Below are 20,801 nucleotides of genomic sequence, written 5' to 3' on the forward strand. Positions count from 1 at the left end.
TGTTTGATATGGTTTTTTTTGCTATAGAATTCAAGTTCCATGTTTTCTTGGACTTTGGACCTTTCTAACTTTGTAGGGAAAATCAATTCCCGGTTACTGTAGCATATATGTGTTTTTTAATTTTTTAATTTATTATTATTATTTTGGCAAAATTAACAAATTTTAAGAATTATTGTAAAAAAATATTTTCTTTTAATTGACAATTTTCATATAAAATAAAGTCAAACAAATATAAAAAAATAGATGATTTTTTTGTTTTTTTGTTTTTTTAGCAATGTAAACAAATTTCATCTTCAACACTAGTAAATTATATCCCTTTAATTGACAATTTTCATGTAAAATAAAGTCAAACGAATATAAAAAACACTTTTATTTCAATATTTTTCACGTGAAAATTTATATTAATCAAACACAATAATTTATAATTCCCAAGAAAATAATTTTTAGGTATTTCAATTCCTTGGAATTCGTTTTCAATTCCATCTTTGCAATCAAACGAACCCTAAATACCAATCTCAAAAATAATTATGTTTCTAAATATATTAGTTTGAAATTTTACTATGAAACACTTTGATTGAAACCTTCAAAATATAAACTTTACAATACTTACATATTTATATTTATTCAAGCTAAAACCAATAAATTATTGTATGGTTCAACCAGAAATTTAAGATTATAGTTCCTTTTTTTTATAAGAAAAATATTATCATCAAAATCATTACTTTCCAAAAGAGCCAATAGAAGTTGACTAGTAAATAAACGTTGAAGTGTAAATTGCTCCAATAAATAATATACCTTGGATAAAATACACAGGCGATTTTTAACTATCTAAATGGAATAAAAAATGGTTTGGTTTAAGCCTTGAAACAATTGAAACCTAAATCAAGTAGGCTCAAATCAACTATTTCAAAATTGCAATTTCTATTCAGTTTGGAAATTTGCAATTTTTTTGTTTATCCCTTTTAAGGTCCCGTCTGATTTCCATTTTTCTAAAAAATAGAATGAAAAATATAGTCGTTACGAAACCTACACAAAATATAGAAAGTCTAATATAGTGGCTTGATGTGATGAATAACGATCATATTTTTTTATTTTTGTAATTAAAGAATGAGAATCAAATGGGAGCTAAATATCATTACTCTTCAAATTGAAAAAAGTAACAATGCTTTGGAGAAATAACCCATTAAACACTGCTAACATAATACATCAACTAATTGATGAATTAGTTCATAGAGATCCCATAAATTATATGATTCATCAATTAATTTGTATGTCATATCACCGTTGTTTAGAAAATTATTATTTCCCAGTTATTTAACATCAGTTGAGAAATTTCCTTTGTTAAGTAGATTGGAATTAAGCACTATAGCCATGTTTGGACTCTAATAATCCTAAAATGCATTTTTTACTCACTTATTTTCAATCACATATTTTTCAATAAAATAAAATTACGCTTAAACTTAAAAGTCTTCATTATTTTTTAAACACACATTCTTAAAAAAAAAGAAATACTACTCCAAAACTATTTTTTTTAATTCAAAGTGGGGACTCGGTATATCAGTTTTATCCAGAGAAGTTAATGGATTTTGCTGTGTTGATGTGACGGGGAATTGAAAATTAGATTGGACAAGTGGAGCAAGTGTAGTTGTACCAAACTGATTTCTGGGATTGGAGGGGACACAGAATATTAAAAAATGAATGGATAAAGTATTTTTTAGAAAAAGAGATGAGATAAGGTTAATTACTTTTGTCCCTCACTCATTCATTGGGCCATTGGGGCAGACGACAGTGCCTTCTCGGGATATCTTGGGGCTCTTCACGTTACTTCAATTTTTAGAAACCCCCAAAAAAAATCTCAGGCTTAAATTGCTACTCCTCTTTAGTATAGGTGTATAGGTTTAGGTGGTCCAATTTTGTAAATTTTTCAGAACGATACGAGAAATTCTCGAACATAAATTTAACGATTTTGATTGATTTTAAATTTTCTTTTTTCGTTTTTTTTAATTTCGTCTCGCTTTAACTTCAATGTCGTTAGTTTAATGATTACAAAATAAACTTTTACTTCATTGAAGATGAAATAAAATAAGATAAGCGTATTAAACTATAAATATAAATATCAATACAAACATAACAAATTGTTTGTTTTGCATAGTTTTTTAGTGTTCAACATTTGCCGCGGGAAGAGGATTTGTTGTCTTAAGGTATGAACTATAAATGATGATGAATTGATTGATATATCAATTTACGACATTTAATAAGTGACATGTGATTGAATTACCTGTTTGTAGGTTAAAATTTTCATTCTATCGATGAATCTACGTGGCGTTATGACAATTCTAAAAGGAAAATTTAGTTCAATTTTTCAATTCAACTATTTTTATTTACACCATTTTCGCTTAGGATTTGTATGTTGTATATGTTATCGCTCAAACGCCAAAAAGGAAGAAAAAAATCCGAATGTGATTGGATTAATAAAAGTCTGATCCCACTATAAAATCAATAAAGAAAATCACCATGAAGAGAATATAAATCCACTACGATTACCTACTCATCAATTCAAACACTTACCCAGCAAGCCATTGGTGTTAGATATTTGGACCATGTTTGGCACATTGAATTATGTTCAGTAAAGAATTTAGTATAAAATTGTAGTGGATATTATTAGATGGACAATGCAATCTGTACAGGGAATTATGACAAAATTCCATGTGACAGTATTTCATTGGGTGTTGGGCCGGGGGGGGGGGGAGCCATACAGGTGCTATTAGTGCGTCACCTGTAAAATTGTTTGTACATAAAAAAAAAAAGGATAATATTCTTTAAAACCACAATATAATATTCTCTGCTTCGGCATGATTTTCTCCTTGTTAAGGGATTTTGGTGTTTTGGAAGCCACTCTTCAATATATAGAGATTGATATTTTGACGTTCTTTCAATCGAAGATGTTTATTTATAGAAAATATTCTTTTAATTTTTGAGATATTCGATTTAAGATATTCTTTCAATTCAAGATTTTTTTTATGGGAGATGCTCTTTCAATTTCCAGACTTGTAGATAGAATTTTGGACTCTATCTTATTGTACAATGATTTTTGAGAGCATTATAGTCATTTTCAATGATTTTATTGGAAGTGGCGATTAAGCTCATTTCCGAAGTTTTTTTTTTTACGCTTGTGACATTTGTCCAGGAATATCATGTGTACACGCAAAGGCATAGTGCACTAACATTAAAGTTATTTTGTTAGAATCATCAATGAGATTACTGTCAATGTTCGAAACTATCCGAGGCCTCTACCTATGCCCTTGGCTGATGCCTCTTAACTATGTCTTCGGTAAAGATCTGTAATCATGTTTTAGCCGAGTAAAAATATCCATAATCCTTTGCTCGTGTAGGCTTCGGCGAGCAAGCCACAAGTTTTATCCCAAAACACCTGGGCACGTGATGGGACCTTTTTATGGCTGACATGGCATTTAGGTGAACTTTTATTATTTCTGTACGTAACAAAACCATCAAGCACATCATTAACGGTAATAGATGGTCTATTAATAGAGTTCTGCTATACGTACAGAACAATTTTTTACAGATTCTTTATTGAATACACATAGCATGGGGTTGGTGAGTTATTTTTTGGATTATTTTACTCACATGGAATCCACTAACCATGTGAGTGTCTGGAAAACTTCTGTAGGAGGAAATTCTGTATACATAGAATTTTCCCTATTAATATCCCCAAAGTACTGTAGATATTCTTGATGCCTTTTTTCTTTGCATATATACTTTTTTCTCTTCAAATACTTGCTCTCAGGCTGGAAGTCAAATGAGGAAGATAACCCCAAATAGTAGTGACTGATGACATCTTGTTCCTCTATGTAAGACGAAGAGTCTGGACAGAACAACATCATTTGTGATACTGAGTACAGTTCCAAAATGATGCAATTAACACATGGGGATCTAACGCAGTGGATAATCAATCCAATCAAGGCAACATGAATGATCGAATTAGAGTAGTGTGTGCCCCAATGTCCTTAAACCTTGATCGACCAACCACCATTCACTCCACTAATTTTGATTGCGACTCTGATTATTCAGTACATCAACAACTAGGGACGAGGCCCACAAGGGACATTAAGCAAGGCGACGAATGTCTGGTGACACATTTACCTTACAATTTTTCTTTCACACCCTCAGAAACATCACGATCTATAAACAGTCACTCTTCTTTATCAAATGTATTGGAGAAGAACATGTTAGTACTTAAAATTCGAAAAATGAATTATTTAAATAATGATTTTTCTAAATAATAAATTGTTCCATCTCATAAATCTGTTTCTCTAGTTAAGATTTGAATTCATGAATATATTCGCAGCAGAAGCAAGAATAATATGTATATACCTACATACATACACGTTTCAAGAGAATATTATCAGTCACAAGAGTCGAGAGGCAACTACAAGTGCTACCCTAAGATCATTTGAAGTTTCGCATACATATATTCTGTATTTTTATATTTCATCGATAAAACTTAGAAGCAGAGTCGGAATAATAACTTTTGCTCACTCGATCGCGTTTGGAAATGTTATCTCCCTTAAAATTGGTTCATGCCTGTAAAGGAGATTACCCATGCTCAATACTTTCCTCCATGACTGGTTAGCAGTTGGCAGAGTAAACATGCCAGCAACCACGTCTCTTTCACCTGCCCTTATTTCTTGCTTTTTCCTCAACTCCTAGGAAAGGAAGACGAAAATACAAGAAAAATGGCAATGGGAAGTATAAATGTGACTAATTAAAAGTATCTCGAGCACCAAAAATGGAGGCCATAAAGAACATCAAGATAGATAGTCAACTTGTCTTGAGCAAAGATTTGAACTACAAAAGAACAGAAATTGAAAAACAAGGATAATTCAGGTTTGTTAGTGAGCAACAACTAGGTAGTAAGTTTATGTTTGTGAAACTGAAAATGACCGAGGAAAGGCACATTTGAGATATGATATGAAACCTCAAGCTAGGAACAGTAGGGGAGTTCATTTAGATGCACTTATACTTACTGTAGAAAAAATTTGAGCGGTGACAGCTTAACTAACTTCTTGGAGTCACCTTGCACAGAGCCACTTCCCATATTTCGTTGGTAGTAGTCATATTAATCCCTGAAAATTGCTTCTGCAAAAACTTGCGATGAATAGAAGCTGCTAATGTAACCAACTTCTCAACATGTCCAAAAATAACACAAAGCCGTCTTACATCTTCAATCATATGATAATATCACTATCACCAGATCTATTATATGCTGCAAATATAAACAAATATTAGTAAATCCTAGAGAGCACAGTTCCTAGAGAATCAAAGACACCAGAGAAGCTAATATTTTGAGGTACAGTTGTCCAATTTTAGTTGTCATCTGCTTTAAATCACCAATTGATGTTTGATTAAGCGTGTCTCTGAAGGCAGTACAAACCATTTGTTCCAACAGTTGCTGCCGTCGCAGGGTATCCAGATTTAATGAAGAACCTAACTTGAGATGATGTGATGGTTAAAATTTTGAGTGATTGAACGGAAAAATCCCAGAAAGATAAGCACTTGGTGTATAGATGAAACTTGTCAAAACCTCATAATCGTGGGTGAGTTAATTTTTTGGCATTTTTAATTTTGGTGGGACCCAAGCTTTGTGAGTTATCTGGCTGGGTTTTGTGAACCCGACTTCTGTACAAGAGGCAAAACTGTTTCAGAACACTCACATGGGTATTGTGTGGAATGGGTATTTTTTGCAATTTTTTACTCACATACCATGTGAGTTTCGGTAGGAGTTCTACTGTACACCAGGAATTATTCGAAAATAATACATACTGCCCTCCTACAAGTTGCAAGACAAAGAAAAATATGAAAATAAAGGTGTAAGAATAAGCAGCAAATTGCCCAATGAAATAGTACGAACAAGTGCAGTCTCATTCATTCAAGGATAATTATATTACCACTACAAAATTTAATTATTATGCCACATTATAATCACGCTAGAATTAAAATATATTTTCAATAAATACATCAAAACAAATTTACATTTTTACTCCTAATACAATAAAAACAAAAAAAAAATACAATATTATGATATACTCATCCTCCCAATATACTTTTATCTTTATCATATTTTTCTTAGAATATGTTTTTCTCTTTCTGCTTTCATCTCCAGCTGTGTTGATACATTACAAGTTTTTCATTATTCACCCCCAATAATTTAACTGCAACATATATGGCTTGGGTATACTGGCCATTTACCCTCAATAATTAGTTTCCATAATTTTTTCCCAAGACTTCTCTGAATTTTTAATTCATTGAATTCAAATGTAGCAAGCCAGTTTTCTCCGAATAAGTGTAAACAAACCCAAGAAATTCATCTTTACCAATTAATGTCGTGTTGGTGTTTTTCAACTTCTTTAATTTTTATTTTATTTTATTGCTTGTGGATGAATCTTTAGTAAATATACTTACCTTATCCCAAAAAAAAAAAAAAAAAAACGAATCTTTAGTAATTTAATACATTATGGTGGCGGTGGTGTCTCTGCGTCGGAAGCGTAGGCAGCATAAGAAAGAGGGGATCCTTTATTTATTCTAATTAATTCTCAATTCATGAAACCACCAGACTAAGAAAAAAATAAATAATAATAATAATATTATTAATAGTCATCATCATCATTACCATCATCATAGAATAATATTATATAATATAAATACATTTACTGTGAGGAAAAGAAAATTATCTTTGCTTTCGTAGAACAAAGCAAATATCGCTATCGATTAAAAAAAAAAAAACTATTCACAATTAAATGTTGAAAAAAAAAAGGAGAAAAAAATAAATATTTTTATTTGTGGTGGAACAATAATTTATTTTAGGCTAATTATGTAATTTTACTTGAGACTATTTAAGTAAATAAGAAAAATACTAAAAATTGTGGGGTAGTAATATAATTACCCTTCATTCAAAAATTGAAAATTTCTTTCTGAGAGATTTCCTATTTATTTCAATAAAAACATCAAAAAAGTCGATTAATACGGAGAACATGAAAATCGTTACCACACGTAATTTAACTTGCAAAAGACAGCCGTTGACTCTAAAAGACGTTGAGTATTTCCATTTGTCATTGCATTCACAAGTCCTTGAACTCATGAAGTCTCGTTTCCCTGCTTCTTCCTTTTTTCTTTTTGGCAGTTTCACAGAATAGTTTTGTCTAGTTTTGGCCTTTACTATATTGCATCTACACTTAAATTGCAATTTTTATTTTTTTTTTTCATTTCAACAGTTTCAGTGTTAAGGAAACAAATAAATTAGAATTACGTGAATTAGGCAAGAGGAAAATTGGATTTATTATATTTCCATATTTGTACTTTCGTTTTTCTCTATATAATGAAAGCTAAAGAGAGAGAGATAATTTACTTCACTAAAAAGTTTGTACCAAACCTCATCTCGCAACACACGGAATAGTTTTGTTTAGCTGTTCACCATTGTAACTGCCCATGTAGAATTATCCTCCAAATCTCTCAACCATTCTACCCCCAAACAGTACAGATGAGTTCGATGCGAGTTTACGAGGAAGACGAGGAATCCCAGTATCAAAAATTTACCTTTTCTCCTTCTCAATTCGAATCTAGAAATCGCTTCTGTTTAGAAGCTTCCAAAGCTAGGGTCTCATTCCAAACTTTTCTCCAAGAACTCCCATACTCGGACATTCTCTTGGACAGCCTTCCTCGACGAGGCCACTTATTCTTTACCCCTCTGCTGCACTAGTTTGAGAGATTTCAATCTCACTGCCATCTAATAAAATCTTCGAACACAGCATCTGGGTTAGCTGCCTTAGATGTGGACATTTCTGAAATCAAATGGTAGAGGAAATCTTTCCAAGATTAAATTACTTAATGAATAGAAAAAAATTAAAAATAGTGATTGTTGACCTCAAAAATTGTTGCCAACAGATACCGGATCCATCCGCACACGTTTGAGCGAAAGTCCAACACGCGAAGACACGTGGACGGTCTAAACGAAAAGATCAAGGGCGTGGGAGTAGCTCAACGGCACAGGACGGGAACATTCGAAATCCGGCGGGATTGTTCGCGGACCGATTGTACAATAATTACCAATCGGTGTTTGTAAATGTGTATCTAAATATGTATGAACTCGTTTGTGTTGTAAAATAATAAGAAAGAGAGAGTTGAGTAAAATATGATTTCTTGTATTGATTCTTGCATTAGCCTTTGTATGGGGTTCCTGGGGGAGTATTTATAGTGTCACAAGTTAGAACGTGACCTTTGGTTCGGGGTATACATGGCTTCATCCGGTTAATTTACATGTCAAATTGTAGGCATCAGCCGCACCTAGCCTGCTATACATTTATTGATTGACGGAGCCACCTCTACTAGTGACAAGACTTAACATTTACACTCATGACAAACGTCCTATCAATCATTCTAGTAAGATCTTTGTGCAGAGGATCTTTTAGGAGAAGTGTCTATGGAGGATGCTGCTTTGTGATTCGGAGACTGCTACCTCGGCTACAGAGCTTCGGCCAACAGGGCCTCGTCCACCTTCAAAGGGCCTCGACATATGGCTACAGAAGCTCCTCAAGAGGCAAAGATGGATAGGCCTCGGTATATATGGGCCTAGGCTTCTATGGACCTCGTTTTTAGGCCTTCGCTATGCAAATCACCTCAACTTGAGTGCCACGTGGTTCGGCATGAGTTGGCTATGGGCCCCGGTGGGTTGCCCAAATGTGTAAACACATAACAATAGTCCCCTAAGTCCAAATATAGTCATTTATGTAATGCGAGGACTTTGATGAAGTAAAGCCAGCCAGTTAAGTTGAAAGAAATTTTTGAAATTTTTTGTACCCTAAATAATAATCCCACAAGTCCAAGTATAGATATTTATGTCATGGTTGGAGTTAGAGATGTGCTGTTGTCGAGGAGTGATGAGAACGATGAAGTCGAGGTGGTTGAAAAATCGAACCTTTTAGGCTTGATGACTAAATGATGAAGAGAAAGCTGAGGTGGTTGGGAAATCGAACCTGCGAGGGTTGACGGCTGAATGATAAAGAAGAAGCTGAGGTGGTTGGAAGACCGAACTTGCGAGGCTTGATAGCTGAAGTCTGAGGCACATTGACAATAATTGTTCATCAGCAGTTGTGCCAATAATTTGATGTTTTACGCATATTTTCGAGGAAAGATGGTTGACCCGTTGCAACTTCCAAGGCGTCTGCTGCCGTCGAATTAAAGACATAATCATGAGAACAGCTGGAGCCTCTAGAGGCAGACGCGTTAGGGGAGGTGTGTGGGAGACACGCTTAAATCTGAGGCGTAGGTTTGAAAAACCATTTGACTTCTACGCCTCGGATTTGATTTAGAATGAAGGGTCCAAATTGGATGGGCTTTGATCAGACGGTTGAGATTCGTCCTGGCCCTTTATAAAAGGCGAGGGACCCCCATTTTTTTGATTTTCTACCTTTGCAATCTGACTTGTCTTCCAAAGCTTAAGTTTTTGGGCGTTGAAGCTCTTTGTTCCCTTATTTTCCGGCACCATTCCATCGGTGTAGTTATTCCCGTAGGTATTTTCATAGAAAATCCCTTGTATTGCGTTCTTAGTCGTTTTTTGAAATGGAGTCCACCTTAGGTAGGGAATTGGTCACTGTGGCGTCATTCAGTCAGGTGGCTAGTTATAGGGGGAACTCCGAGGTTGAGCAGTATGCTATGACCAAGGAGGCAGTAGACTATAGTGTAGAGTGGGGGTGTCTAAAGTCCCTTCGAATATGACAGGGAAGAGGCTAGGGGAGATTAGGGAGAGGTAATGTGTACCTCATTATGTAGAGATGTTAGTACCCGATGCCCATGAGCGAGCCTGCTATCTGATGCCTGGATGAGTGGTGGTGAGCGAGTACCTGTTTAAGGTATGCGTCTTTCTCTGCACCCCTTCTTCAGAGCGGTGCTGAGGAACTTTATGTTGTCGCCGACCCAAGTTCTGCTAAATGGGTGGAGCCAGTTGGTTGGCTCGTACGTCCTATGGATGGAAGTGTCACTTGGGGAGGACATGACTCTCTACGTCTTCATAACCCTATTCCAGCCTAGGGTAATAGGTAAGGAGTCAAGGGGTGGTATTACTTAACTCCTTAGGGGCTCATGCACCATTTGTGGTGAGGCTGCCTTCTTCCATTAAAGGGTAGAAGGAGTTATGGTTCTGGGTGAGAGGCAGGTGGCAGGCGGTGGAGGGAGACACAACCCTGGCTTGACAGTACCGACCCAGTACTACAAAGCTCGTGAGTCTCCCAGTCTAAGTAGTTTGCATTCTGTATTCAAATTTCTTTTTCTAACTATTGAGGCTTCCTTTGTAGATAGCAGTATGAGGTTTGCGTTGTAAGGAGGAGTTTGAGGTGATAGAGGACATTTACAAGAGACCTCTGAAGTTTCACCACTTCAACCACCTCATCGACCGAAGTCGCTACTTCTTTGATTTTGAACTAATGGCCTCCAAGGGTAAGAAGCTCCTATACTTGTGTATTTCATGCTTTCTGTTTTGATACTGATGCATTGACATGTTTTGTAGACAAGTTCAAGAGGAGGGAATACCTAGCCCCTGACATGGCCTCTATACTTAGGGCCACATCCACTATAAAGGCGAGGCCCTTGAAGTCGAGGTCGACTGGCGCCAAAGAGGTGCGGGACAAGGTTGAGCGCCTCTCCAAGGATAGCAGTTCAAGGGATCCTGAGGAGGGGACTCTACAGAGGTCAGAGAAAGCCAAAGAGCCTCGGGAAAAGAAAAAGGTCCCCGAGGAGTAGAAGAAGAGGAAGCTGGTGCACGTCACCAGCTCATCAGGAAAGTTCGGGACCTCTGTGTCCTATGAAAGCAAAGAAGTCCCTCAGTCGAAACTCCTTGCAGCCGCCTCGAAAGCGGTAAAGATTGAAATGGTTCGATGAACTGAGGCTGAGGAGGCCAAGGAAGAGGCTGTGAAGAGGGCAGCTGAGGCGGCTAAGGATGAGGCCGCCAAGCAGAGGCCTGCGAGGGTGCAGGAGAAGTCTTCGAGCTTTCTTTTCAGAAGGGAGGAGGTTCTGGCTCCAGCTTTGGTGGAGGCTCTGCCACCTGAGATCTGAAGTGCGACAGAAAGCTTCTACAAATTCTGGACGTATCGGTGGCAGTTGCATGCTTCCTCATGTGACGCTACAGACTTGACAAGGGTCCTCGTGAGCCAAAGTGTGAGGACCTTTGGCCTCGTACTGGAGTGCAAGAAGGCCCTTACTGACTTTCAAACAAGGGCCCAATCCTCGAAGAAGAAGATGGCCTCCTTTGTAGAGGAGCTCAAGGGAGCTAGAGCCAGGTCAAAGGGAGGGAGGGCCAAAAAATTTGAAGATGCGGCCAAGCTGGAGTCTGCCTTGGCTCAGATCGAGGCGTTGAAGAAGGAGGTGTATGAGTCCCAGTGCGAGGTGGCCTCCTTGACTAAGAAAGTGGAGGTTTCCAATGACCACCAGAAGGTAACTTCCGTAGCCTTGGAGAAGGCAAACTTGGAGCTAGCTGGGGCCCAAGATGAGTACAAGTTCTTGGAGGGCCACATAAAGTGGTATGTTGATGATGCGGCCAAGGCAATGGAGGAGGCCAATGTGGCGAGGGATGAGGCGGTAAAAGTCTACATTGTCAACTTCCACAATACCGAGGAATACAAGAGCTTTAGCACCTACTGGAGAAATTATGCCTATGCCGAGATGATGGAGAGGGTTGAGGAACTCTACCCAAATCAAGACCTGTCACAGCTAAGGTCGGAGTTTGTGGATGAAGTGCCTCAAACCCCAGCTGATGAAGCGGTTGGAGATGAAGTAGCAGAGGCAGAAGAAGGAGTTTCTGATGCTCAAGCTGCGGAGGTCCCGGCTGTTGAGGCACCTCCATCGTCGTCCCAGGCTTAGGATAGTTTTCTTTTCAGTTATTTCTGATGTACTGGCCTCAGGCCCTCTTTTTGTAATCTTGATTGAAAATCAATATAATATCTTCTTTCATTCAATGTTGTTTTTCTTCTAAGTGCATTGGCCTCGTCAAGCAATTGAACTTAATGTTGATTGAAGAACTAAATAACTTTAACTTAGTATCCTAACTCCAATCACTTGAGCAAGTAAATTGTACGCAAGCCTCACGAGCCATGACCAATATTGGACTTTAGCAAATGAATTGTACTTAAACTTAATAACTGTAACCTGAATGGATTCTAACTGGACCGTGTTTCAACCGAACTGGGAATATTGCTGTCTGATTCAAAAGGTAGTTAAGTGCATGCACCTCGGAGTTCAAGCGAGATAGCCTAGAGATGGGACACTGGCCTCTCCTCCGAGGTGACGACGCTTCCCAACATGGTGGATGGTTCAGCCATGCTGAGACTTCTCCCAGTGGCGTTCAGCCTCACCAAAGGGAGACAAGTGCATGCACCTCAGAGTCAAACGAGGTGGCCTAGAGATGGGACGCTGGCCTCTCCTCCAAGGTGAGGACACTTCCCAACATGGTGGATGATTCAGCCATACTGAGGCTTCTTCCAGTGGCGTTCAGCCTCGCCAAAGGGAGGTAAGTGCATGCACCTCAGAGTCAAACAAGCTGGCCCTGAGATGGGACGCTGGTCTCTCCTCCGAGGTGACGACGCTTCCCAATATGGTGGATGGTTCAGTCATGTTGAGGCTTCTCCCAGTGGTGTTCAGCCTCGCCAAAGGGAGGCAAGTGCATGAGCCTCAGAGTCAAACGAGGTGGCCCAGAGATGGGACGCTAGCCTCTCCTCCGAGGTGATGATGTAATGCGACACGTGAATTCAATCATGGATAATTTTATTGAAACATGGAAATGTTGCATAAGTTGGGAAAGATCATCCAGCGAGGTAGTACATTCATTGATAATAGATTCGGAGGTGCTCAATGTTTCATGGACGGGGTTGTGCCTTGCCGTCCATGTCTTCAATCCAGTAAGTCCCGGGTCAGATCTCCTCTCTGATTTTATATGAACCTTCCCAATTCGTTCCTAGGGAACTGGTGCTAGGTTCCTTTAAGGAGAGGAAGACTCTCCTAAGGACCAGGTCGTTGATTCGAAATGACCTCTTATTTACCTTTGAGTTGAAGTACTTCGTCATCTTTCTTTGATATACGCTGGGCCTCATCTCTCCTTTCCTCAATGAAGTCGAGGTCACACCTGCGAAGCTCATCGTTTGTTTATCTCACTGAAATGTAGACGTCGTGGGGATGGAAGTTTGACCTCGACGAGGCTCATCGCCTTAGTCCCATATACCATGAGGAAAGGTGTTTCCCCTGTTGGGATCCTCGTAGTGGTTCGAATTGTCCAAAGAACCTGTGGCAGCTCATCCACCCAGGCCCCCTTTTGACACATCAAGCTTCCTTTTCAAGACGTGCTTGATTGTCTCGTTCACTGCCTCAACCTAGCCATTTGCTTGTGGGTGGTGAGGCGTAGAGAAGTGCTTCTTGATGCCAAGTTCTTCACACAGACTTCTGACCTTCTTGTTGTCAAACTGTCTACCATTGTCTGAGACGATCGAGTAGGGAATCTCGAACTGGCATATGATATTCTTCCACAAGACCTTGGAAGTGTTGGCTTCTGTAATTTTTGCTAGGGGTTCAGTTTCAACCTACTTCGTGAAGCAATCAATAGCCACAATTACAAAGCTCGCACCTCCTCTGCCTTTTGGTAGAGGACCTATGAGGTCCACACCCCACTTCGAGAAAGGCCAAGGGCTGGAGACCGTGGTCAAATCTTGCCATGATTTTCTTTGGATAGGAGCGAATCGTTGGCATTTGTCACATTTTCGTACAAGCTCGAGGGCGTCCCTTTTCAAAGTAGGCCAGTAGTACCCTTGCCTCAGTATTTTTTGTGCCAAAGATAGACCTCTAGAGTTGTTGCCGCACACACCCTCATGGACTTCTCTTAATTTGTAGGTAGCCTCTTCTCCTCCGACACATCGTAAGAGTAGAGAGGAGAAGCTCCTCTTAAAGAGTACATCATCAATGAAGAGGAAATGGGCTGACCTCCTCCTTAGCTTGTAGGCCTCATGCTTGTTAGTGGGAAGTACCTGGTCCTTGAGGTATGCCACGATGGGCTGCATCCAGGTAGGAGTCCCAGTGACCCACATCGCATTGGGGGCTTCGGTCGACGGCATGAGGAGGTGCTCTATAGGAACTATTGTGAGTAGTTCGGAATCCTTGCTGCTTGCAAGTTTGGAGAGTGCATCCGCATGTGCATTTTCGATGCGGGGGATCTGGATCAACTCAAACTTTTCAAAGGATGGGATGAGGTTCATCACCATTTTCAAGTAGGAGGCCATTGTTTTGTCCCTGGCTGAGAAGTTACAATTTACCTAGCTGACAACCAGTTGGGAGTCACTACTGATGAGTAGTCTCTTTAATTACATTTCTCTGGCTAACTTGAGGCCTGCACGAAGTGCCTCGTATTCTGCCACATTGTTGGTGGCCTTGAACCCAAACCTCACTGTCGAGTTCAACTTGTGACCTTCCGGGCTGAGGAGGACAACTCCGGCACCTGAGCCGGCGTCCCGAGCCGACCCATCAACGAATAAGTTCCACGTAGGGGGCTCGGCTTGTTCCATGATTTCATCTACCTCGGGTAAGTTGGAAAATTCTGCCTCAAAGTCATCCAAGGCTTGGCCCTTGATGGCTGCCCTAGCCTTGAACATAAGGTCAAATTCACTTAGCTCCACCGCCCATTTCAATAATCTTTCTAAGGCATCGAGCTTTTAGAGTACCTGCCTTATGAGAAAGTTTGTCAGCACATGGATGGTGTGGGCTTGGAAGTAGGGTCTCAACTTTCTGGAGGCCGTGATCAATGCCAAAGCGAGCTTCTCCATATCGGGGTAGCGGGTTTTTGACGATAAGAGTGCTTTACTTGTATAGTAAACGAGGAGTTGGGTGGTCCCCTCTTCTCGGATTAGAACCGCACTAATGGCCTCACTAGAGACGGCTAAATACAGCTGTAGAATTTCACTGGGCTTCGGTTTGGAGAGGAAGGGGGACTACCCTAAGTGCCTTTTCAGGCCCTAGAAGGCCTCTTCACATTCCTCATTCCATTGGAACTTCTTCCTAACTTTTAACACTTTGAAAAATGGGAGGCATTTGTCTGTAGCTTTGGAGACGAAACGGCTAAGCACGACAACTTGACCAGTCAAGCTTTGTACCTTCTTTGGCTTTTGAGGGGACCTCATCTTGCAAAGGGACTCAATTTTCTCAGGGTTGGCCTCGATACCGCGTTGGTTGACCATGTATCCTAAGAATTTGCCGGAGGCCATTCCGAAGGCGCACTTGAGGTGATTGACCTCATCCTATATCTTCTCAAGATTTGGAAAGTGCTATTGAGATGTGTTATGTGGTCTCCAGATTCCAAACTCTTTACCAGCATGTCGTCTACGTAGACCTCCATTGTCTTGTTGATGAGGTCCACAAACATTTTGTTGACGAGCCTTTGATATGTTCCTCCAACCTTTTTCAACTCGAAGGGCATCATCTTGTAGCAGTGAAGGCCTCGGTCTGTGATGAAAGATGTGTGTTCTTCATCGACCAGGTGCATGAGAATTTGGTTATAGCCGGAGTATGCGTCCATGAAACTCAATAACTCGTGCCCAGCCGTAGAGTCTACCGGTTTGTCAATCCTTGGAAGTGGAAAGCTGTCCTTCGGGCAAGCTCTGTTGAGGTTAGTAAAATCGATGCACACCATCCACTTGCCGTTGTGTTTCTTCACTAAAACTGGATTGGAGACCTACCTCGGATAGTTGGCCTCCTTGATGAAGCCATTTTGAATGAGCTTCTGAACTTCTTTCTTCAAGGCCTCGTACCTCTCAGGATTGAGGGCTCTTCTTTTTTGTCTATGCGGGGCAACCTTAGGATCAATTTTCACGTGGTGGCAACTGACCTTGGGGTCTATGCCTACCATGTCCTTATGCCTCCAAGCAAAGATACCGAGGTTCTTAGTTAGGAAATCCTTGAGCTTTTCTTTCAAAGTGTTGGACAAGCCCTTGCTCACCTTCAACAATTTGGATGGGTCTCGGGAGTCCGTCGAGAAGCTTTCAAGTTCCTCAGTTGGGGATGCTTGAAGTTCGTGTTCAATTATGCAGGGATCAACCTCATTGGTGGACCAATACCTCTGGATTGGGTGGCACATCAATCATTTTGACATCTTTCGGCTCGATGGGAGCATCACTGGGACATCAACCATGACTATGTCGGCGATAATCACATGGACGTCCCGGGGCTCTACCTTTTTGATGTAACTTAGATAACACTCTCTTGAACCTCTTTGGTCGTATCTCACCGTTGCCACCCCATTTTCCATCGGGAACTTCATATATAGATGGTGGATGGAGGTGACGGCTCCTAATTCCTTTAGGTCTGGCCTACCCAATACTCCGTGGTAGGCCGATCGACTATTGACAACAAAGAATTCCATGAAGTTCATTGTGGTTTGGGGAGACTCCCCCATCTCTACTGCGAGTGTGATTTTTCCTCTCGGAGTGATGCTATCTCTGGTAAATTCATACAAAGGAGTGGTGGTGGTGGATGTTAACTCATGGTCCAGTATCATCTTGTTAAAGGTGGATCCGAATAGAATGTTGACGGAGCTACCATTGTCAACTAACATTCGTTTGAGCCCATTCCGAGCTATGACTGTTCTTACCACAAGTGCATCGCAGTGAGGGCAGCGAATCCCTTCAATGTCCTCCTGGGTGAAGACAATCGGTGGAACTTGATTCCTTCGAGAATTGTGGCCCACAATATAGCTGGTAAGCGGGGGGCGCTTGGCCTCACGGGCATAATTCCATTTAGCGTTCCGCGTTTCACCAGCTACATATGGGCCTCCAAAAATGGTATCCAGCTCGTGGATAGGGGCCTCATCCTGAGCTTGTCGATTTCTTCAGTGTCTACGCCCTTCCCTGGGCTTCTCTGCATCACGCTCCTTCGTCGCGGAGAAACATCCTTTTGACGAGGAGCAGCCCCTTCACGCCCATGTCGGTTATCGTACCTAGGCGGGGGGCCTGTTCATCTGAGACGATTCATTTCAGTCCCTAGGGGGTTCCTACAGGGAGTGATGAGCATATTCTCGACAATCTGCTGTGTCATGTCCATAGGACCGGTGGTATGTACAGTATCTAGGTGGGTTCTGATTTGACCTATTTCTAGGTCCCGAACCCCACTCTCGGCCTCTCCTCCTACGGGATCCTTTTGGAGTTCCCATCTACTGGGTGTCAGTGACTGGGTTGATATCCTTATATGCTAATGTAGGAACGGCGTTAAGAGTGGTGGTGGCAAGTGCTTGCCCAGAACTCTCATTACCAGCTTGGTTCATTTGGTAGTCCATCAAGTGGGAGGTCGGCCCTCTAGTACGCTGCCTTTGAGGAGGTGGGAGGCCTCTATTTGCCCTGTTCCTATGCTCAATCAATTTTTCATTGATGATCTCCCATCTCATCATCTCGAGTAGGGCATCATAGGTGGTGAGGTCTTGATTTTGCACGTCCCTCCAGAACAGGGTGTTCATGTTCAGACCTCCTCTAAATGTAGATAATGCCTCACAATCGGTGACTTGCACACAATATGCCATCTCATCGGTGAAGCGTGATAGGAAGCTCTTTAGGGACTCCCCATGGGCCTATCTCATGTCTTGGAGAAGTTGGATGGGGGCCTCTCCCTCTTTGCGTACAGCGAACCTCTTCAAGAAGGTCGTCTTGAATTTGGGCCAACTTCTTATGCTCCCAGGTGGTAAACCTACTATACCAAATTTCAGCTGCTCTGCTAAGTGTTAAATAGAAAGCTCTGCATTTCATAGTTGGGGTGGCGTACCTTAGGCTCATGTGAGTTTTGTAAGCATTCAGGTGCTTCTCTGGGTCGCCTCTTCCATCATACTTTGGTATCTTTGGCATAACATAGTGGTTCGGGACCTAAGCGCTCCTTAGTTCTCTTGAGAATGGCATGTTTTCATCGTCATCGTCCAAGTCACAGGACCTCTGCTGCTCATCTGAATCGTTTTCATCGGCCTCATACCTTAGTTGTTGGTGAGAGGTTCTGGAACGGTTCCTAGCCTCTTCCTCCCTCCTTTGGCGCCTATTTCTAGGCAGAGTAGCACGGGGGGCATTTTCATGCCTTTCTTCCAGCTGTTGAGGCATTCGAGATGGAGGTGGAAGCGGTAGCCTTGTCCAAGGCTCATGATGTTGTTGTTGTCTGAGTCTCGGTTCAGCAGGGCTAATTCTGTCAAATACACTGCCAGACCTCCTATTTCTTTGTAGTTGCTCATGCGGAGGTGGAAAGTTATCATGGTTTAAAGAGACCTCGGTAGGTTGGCCAGAAGCGTAGTTGGAGGAAACATCAACTTCTACTTCCCTTTCAAATGGGCTCCTACCTTGGCTATAGTCCGACGAGGTAGCCCTACAGTTTTGAACTTCATCTTCTTGCTGGTAGTGCCCTTGAGGGGCGTATGGAGGATTAGGGAAGTCTCCCTGGCCCTGTATTTGAGCCATAAGTTCCCTAATATCCATGTTTTGGCTAGCAATGTCCCTTATATTAGCTGCCACGACGGCCATTTCTCTTGATAGCTGGACCATCGCACGCATTTCACCTATTATGTGGTTGTGGTGGTGTCTATGTCGAGTTGCTGAGGCAACTGCTGGAGGGGGTACATAAGCATTTTCTCTTACCCTCCTAGGGGGTGTATCTTCATTCGGACTCATCTTCTTTGCGTCTTACCCTTCAAATTTTGCTAAGTCGTGGGGCTTTCTCTTGTTCTTTTTCAAGAACAAATCCTTTTTCAAGGGGGTGCCCAAATGCTCCTCTTTAATAAGCTTTCACCACAAGGTTGTTCGTGGTTATGGTATGGTTTCTCACAGACGACGCCAATCTGTTGACCTCAAAAAATGTTGCCAACAGATGCCTGACCCACCCGTGCACGCATAAGCGAATGTCCAACATGCTTAGACATGTGGACGGTCTAAACAGAAAGATCAAGGACATGAGAGTAGCTCAACGACGCGGGACGAGAACGTTCAAAATTTGACGGGATTGTTTGCGGATCGATTGTACAATAATTACCAATCGGTGTTTGTGAATGTGTATCTAAATATGTATGAACTTGTTTGTGTTGTAAGATAATAAGAAAGAGAGAGTTGAGTAAAGTATGGTTTCTTATATTAATTCTTGTATTAGCCTTTGTATTAATTCTTATATTACATGGGAGAGTATTTAGCCTTATATTAATTCTTGCATTAGCCCACTGGGAGTCAAGTATGGACTCCATAAATTTATGTAAGAGGGTCATAAATTTTAGTTAAACAGTGGGAACATAATTATTTAATAAAAGTCCATGTTAAATTAATTGATGCACTTTATATATTATTCTTGTTCTTTTCGTCATTTACATTTATATTAAATCTGGAGTAACCATATTTTTTGAATGGCATACTGGATGCCAACGACTAAATTTAATTTTTTTTTTATTGGCACTGCAATCTAAGAATTGTTCTCAACCATGAGAAAATTGATTATGTCCTTGAGTAGTCATTTCTAGAGACATCTGTTGATGACTTGGTCAAGAAAGAAGTGGTTGCTATAATAAACGCAATGATGACAATAGTACTGCAACGTATGTGATAGTTGCAATTATATCACCTGAGTTACAAAAGCAACATGAGAGTACAGATGCTAAAATGTTAACACATGATTTTTCATTTCAAAGAGTTGTATGATAATAATCATGTGTGGAAGGATATGAGACTTCCAAACAACTATACCGATGCAAAGTGACAAAAGAATTTCCAGTCAATCATCATGTACTGAAGATGATTGACATGAGAAGTGTCTCAATTGAGTTCAATCATTAACTATGAACTAAGTATTGACTTAGCTCTGCAATCTCTTTCATAAAGTTATTCATGCTAATTATGAATTATGATATGAATAAACTCGAATGCATACTCATTAAGTTGCTTAACACGCTTAGGTAAACCCTTTATCAAAGTTAGTAGTGGACAAACCATTGATTTCTCTAAGAGTGTTAAGAGAAAATCTAAAGGAGCTTTGAGAAAGCATTCAATATGGTTAAGACAGTTTGAGCAAAGGACAATACCAAATCTAATGACTCTTGTCTTCGTTATAAAATGAAAGGTCATTGGAAGAAATATTGCATGGCTTACGTATACTTTATGAGTTTCTTAAGTATTTGATACCAGATATAGATCTCATATTTATACAAATATGGATAAACTAAATAGAAGTAGTCTACTGCAATAGGGAGAAGTTAACCTACACGTTGAACATGAGCAAAGGTTGTCGTATTGCCTGTAGGAGCATACTTCTTATAGTTGCCTTTTGGCTTAGTAATGGAATTGGAGAAATGTTACTTTGTACCTAGCATAGCTGGAACATTAAAATGAATTTGATGTTCAGACATGAACTATTTTAATGTTAAGGATAATTGTTGTTCCTGCTTATCTTGATTAAAATCTTAATAGTTATGGTAAGTTACAAAATAACATTTATATTCTAAATACTAACGATTCTATAATTAGTATAAAAATTATAAGACATAAATGCGATAATCTAATTATTGCCTAGATCTGGCATGGCGGACTTTGTCATATAGATGAAATGCAATTTCAAAGTTACATAGAGATGTATACTTGGGATCAATGCATGTATAGTACAATGACCAAATCTTCTTTTACCTGAAAAGAAGAAAGGTCTGGATAATTACTTGTCTAATGCATACTGATGCATATGGACTCATGTCAATTGATGTTAGGTAA

At 40.2% G+C, this 20,801-nt stretch overlaps 1 protein-coding gene and 1 long non-coding RNA gene across 2 annotated transcripts; both read right to left on the reverse strand.

Moving 5' to 3' along the window:
• Window positions 1–4,338: 4,338 nt before the first annotated feature.
• Window positions 4,339–5,835, reverse strand: LOC111391916. Its single transcript, XR_002702182.1, has 2 exons — window positions 5,046–5,835; window positions 4,339–4,866 (listed from the first exon to the last, which is right to left on the reverse strand). It is a non-coding gene; the product is annotated as an uncharacterized LOC111391916 (long non-coding RNA).
• Window positions 5,836–17,945: 12,110 nt separating this feature from the next.
• Window positions 17,946–18,731, reverse strand: LOC111391910 (conglutin beta 1-like). Its single transcript, XM_023017190.1, has 2 exons — window positions 18,381–18,731; window positions 17,946–18,293 (listed from the first exon to the last, which is right to left on the reverse strand). Exons 1-2 carry the CDS (start codon window positions 18,729–18,731, stop codon window positions 17,946–17,948), a joined length of 699 nt encoding a protein of 232 aa, XP_022872958.1.
• Between the last annotated feature and the right edge of the window lie 2,070 nt (window positions 18,732–20,801).

Source organism: Olea europaea, unplaced genomic scaffold, assembly GCF_002742605.1.
Source record: "Olea europaea var. sylvestris unplaced genomic scaffold, O_europaea_v1 scaffold856, whole genome shotgun sequence".
Lineage (NCBI taxonomy): Eukaryota > Viridiplantae > Streptophyta > Magnoliopsida > Lamiales > Oleaceae > Olea > Olea europaea.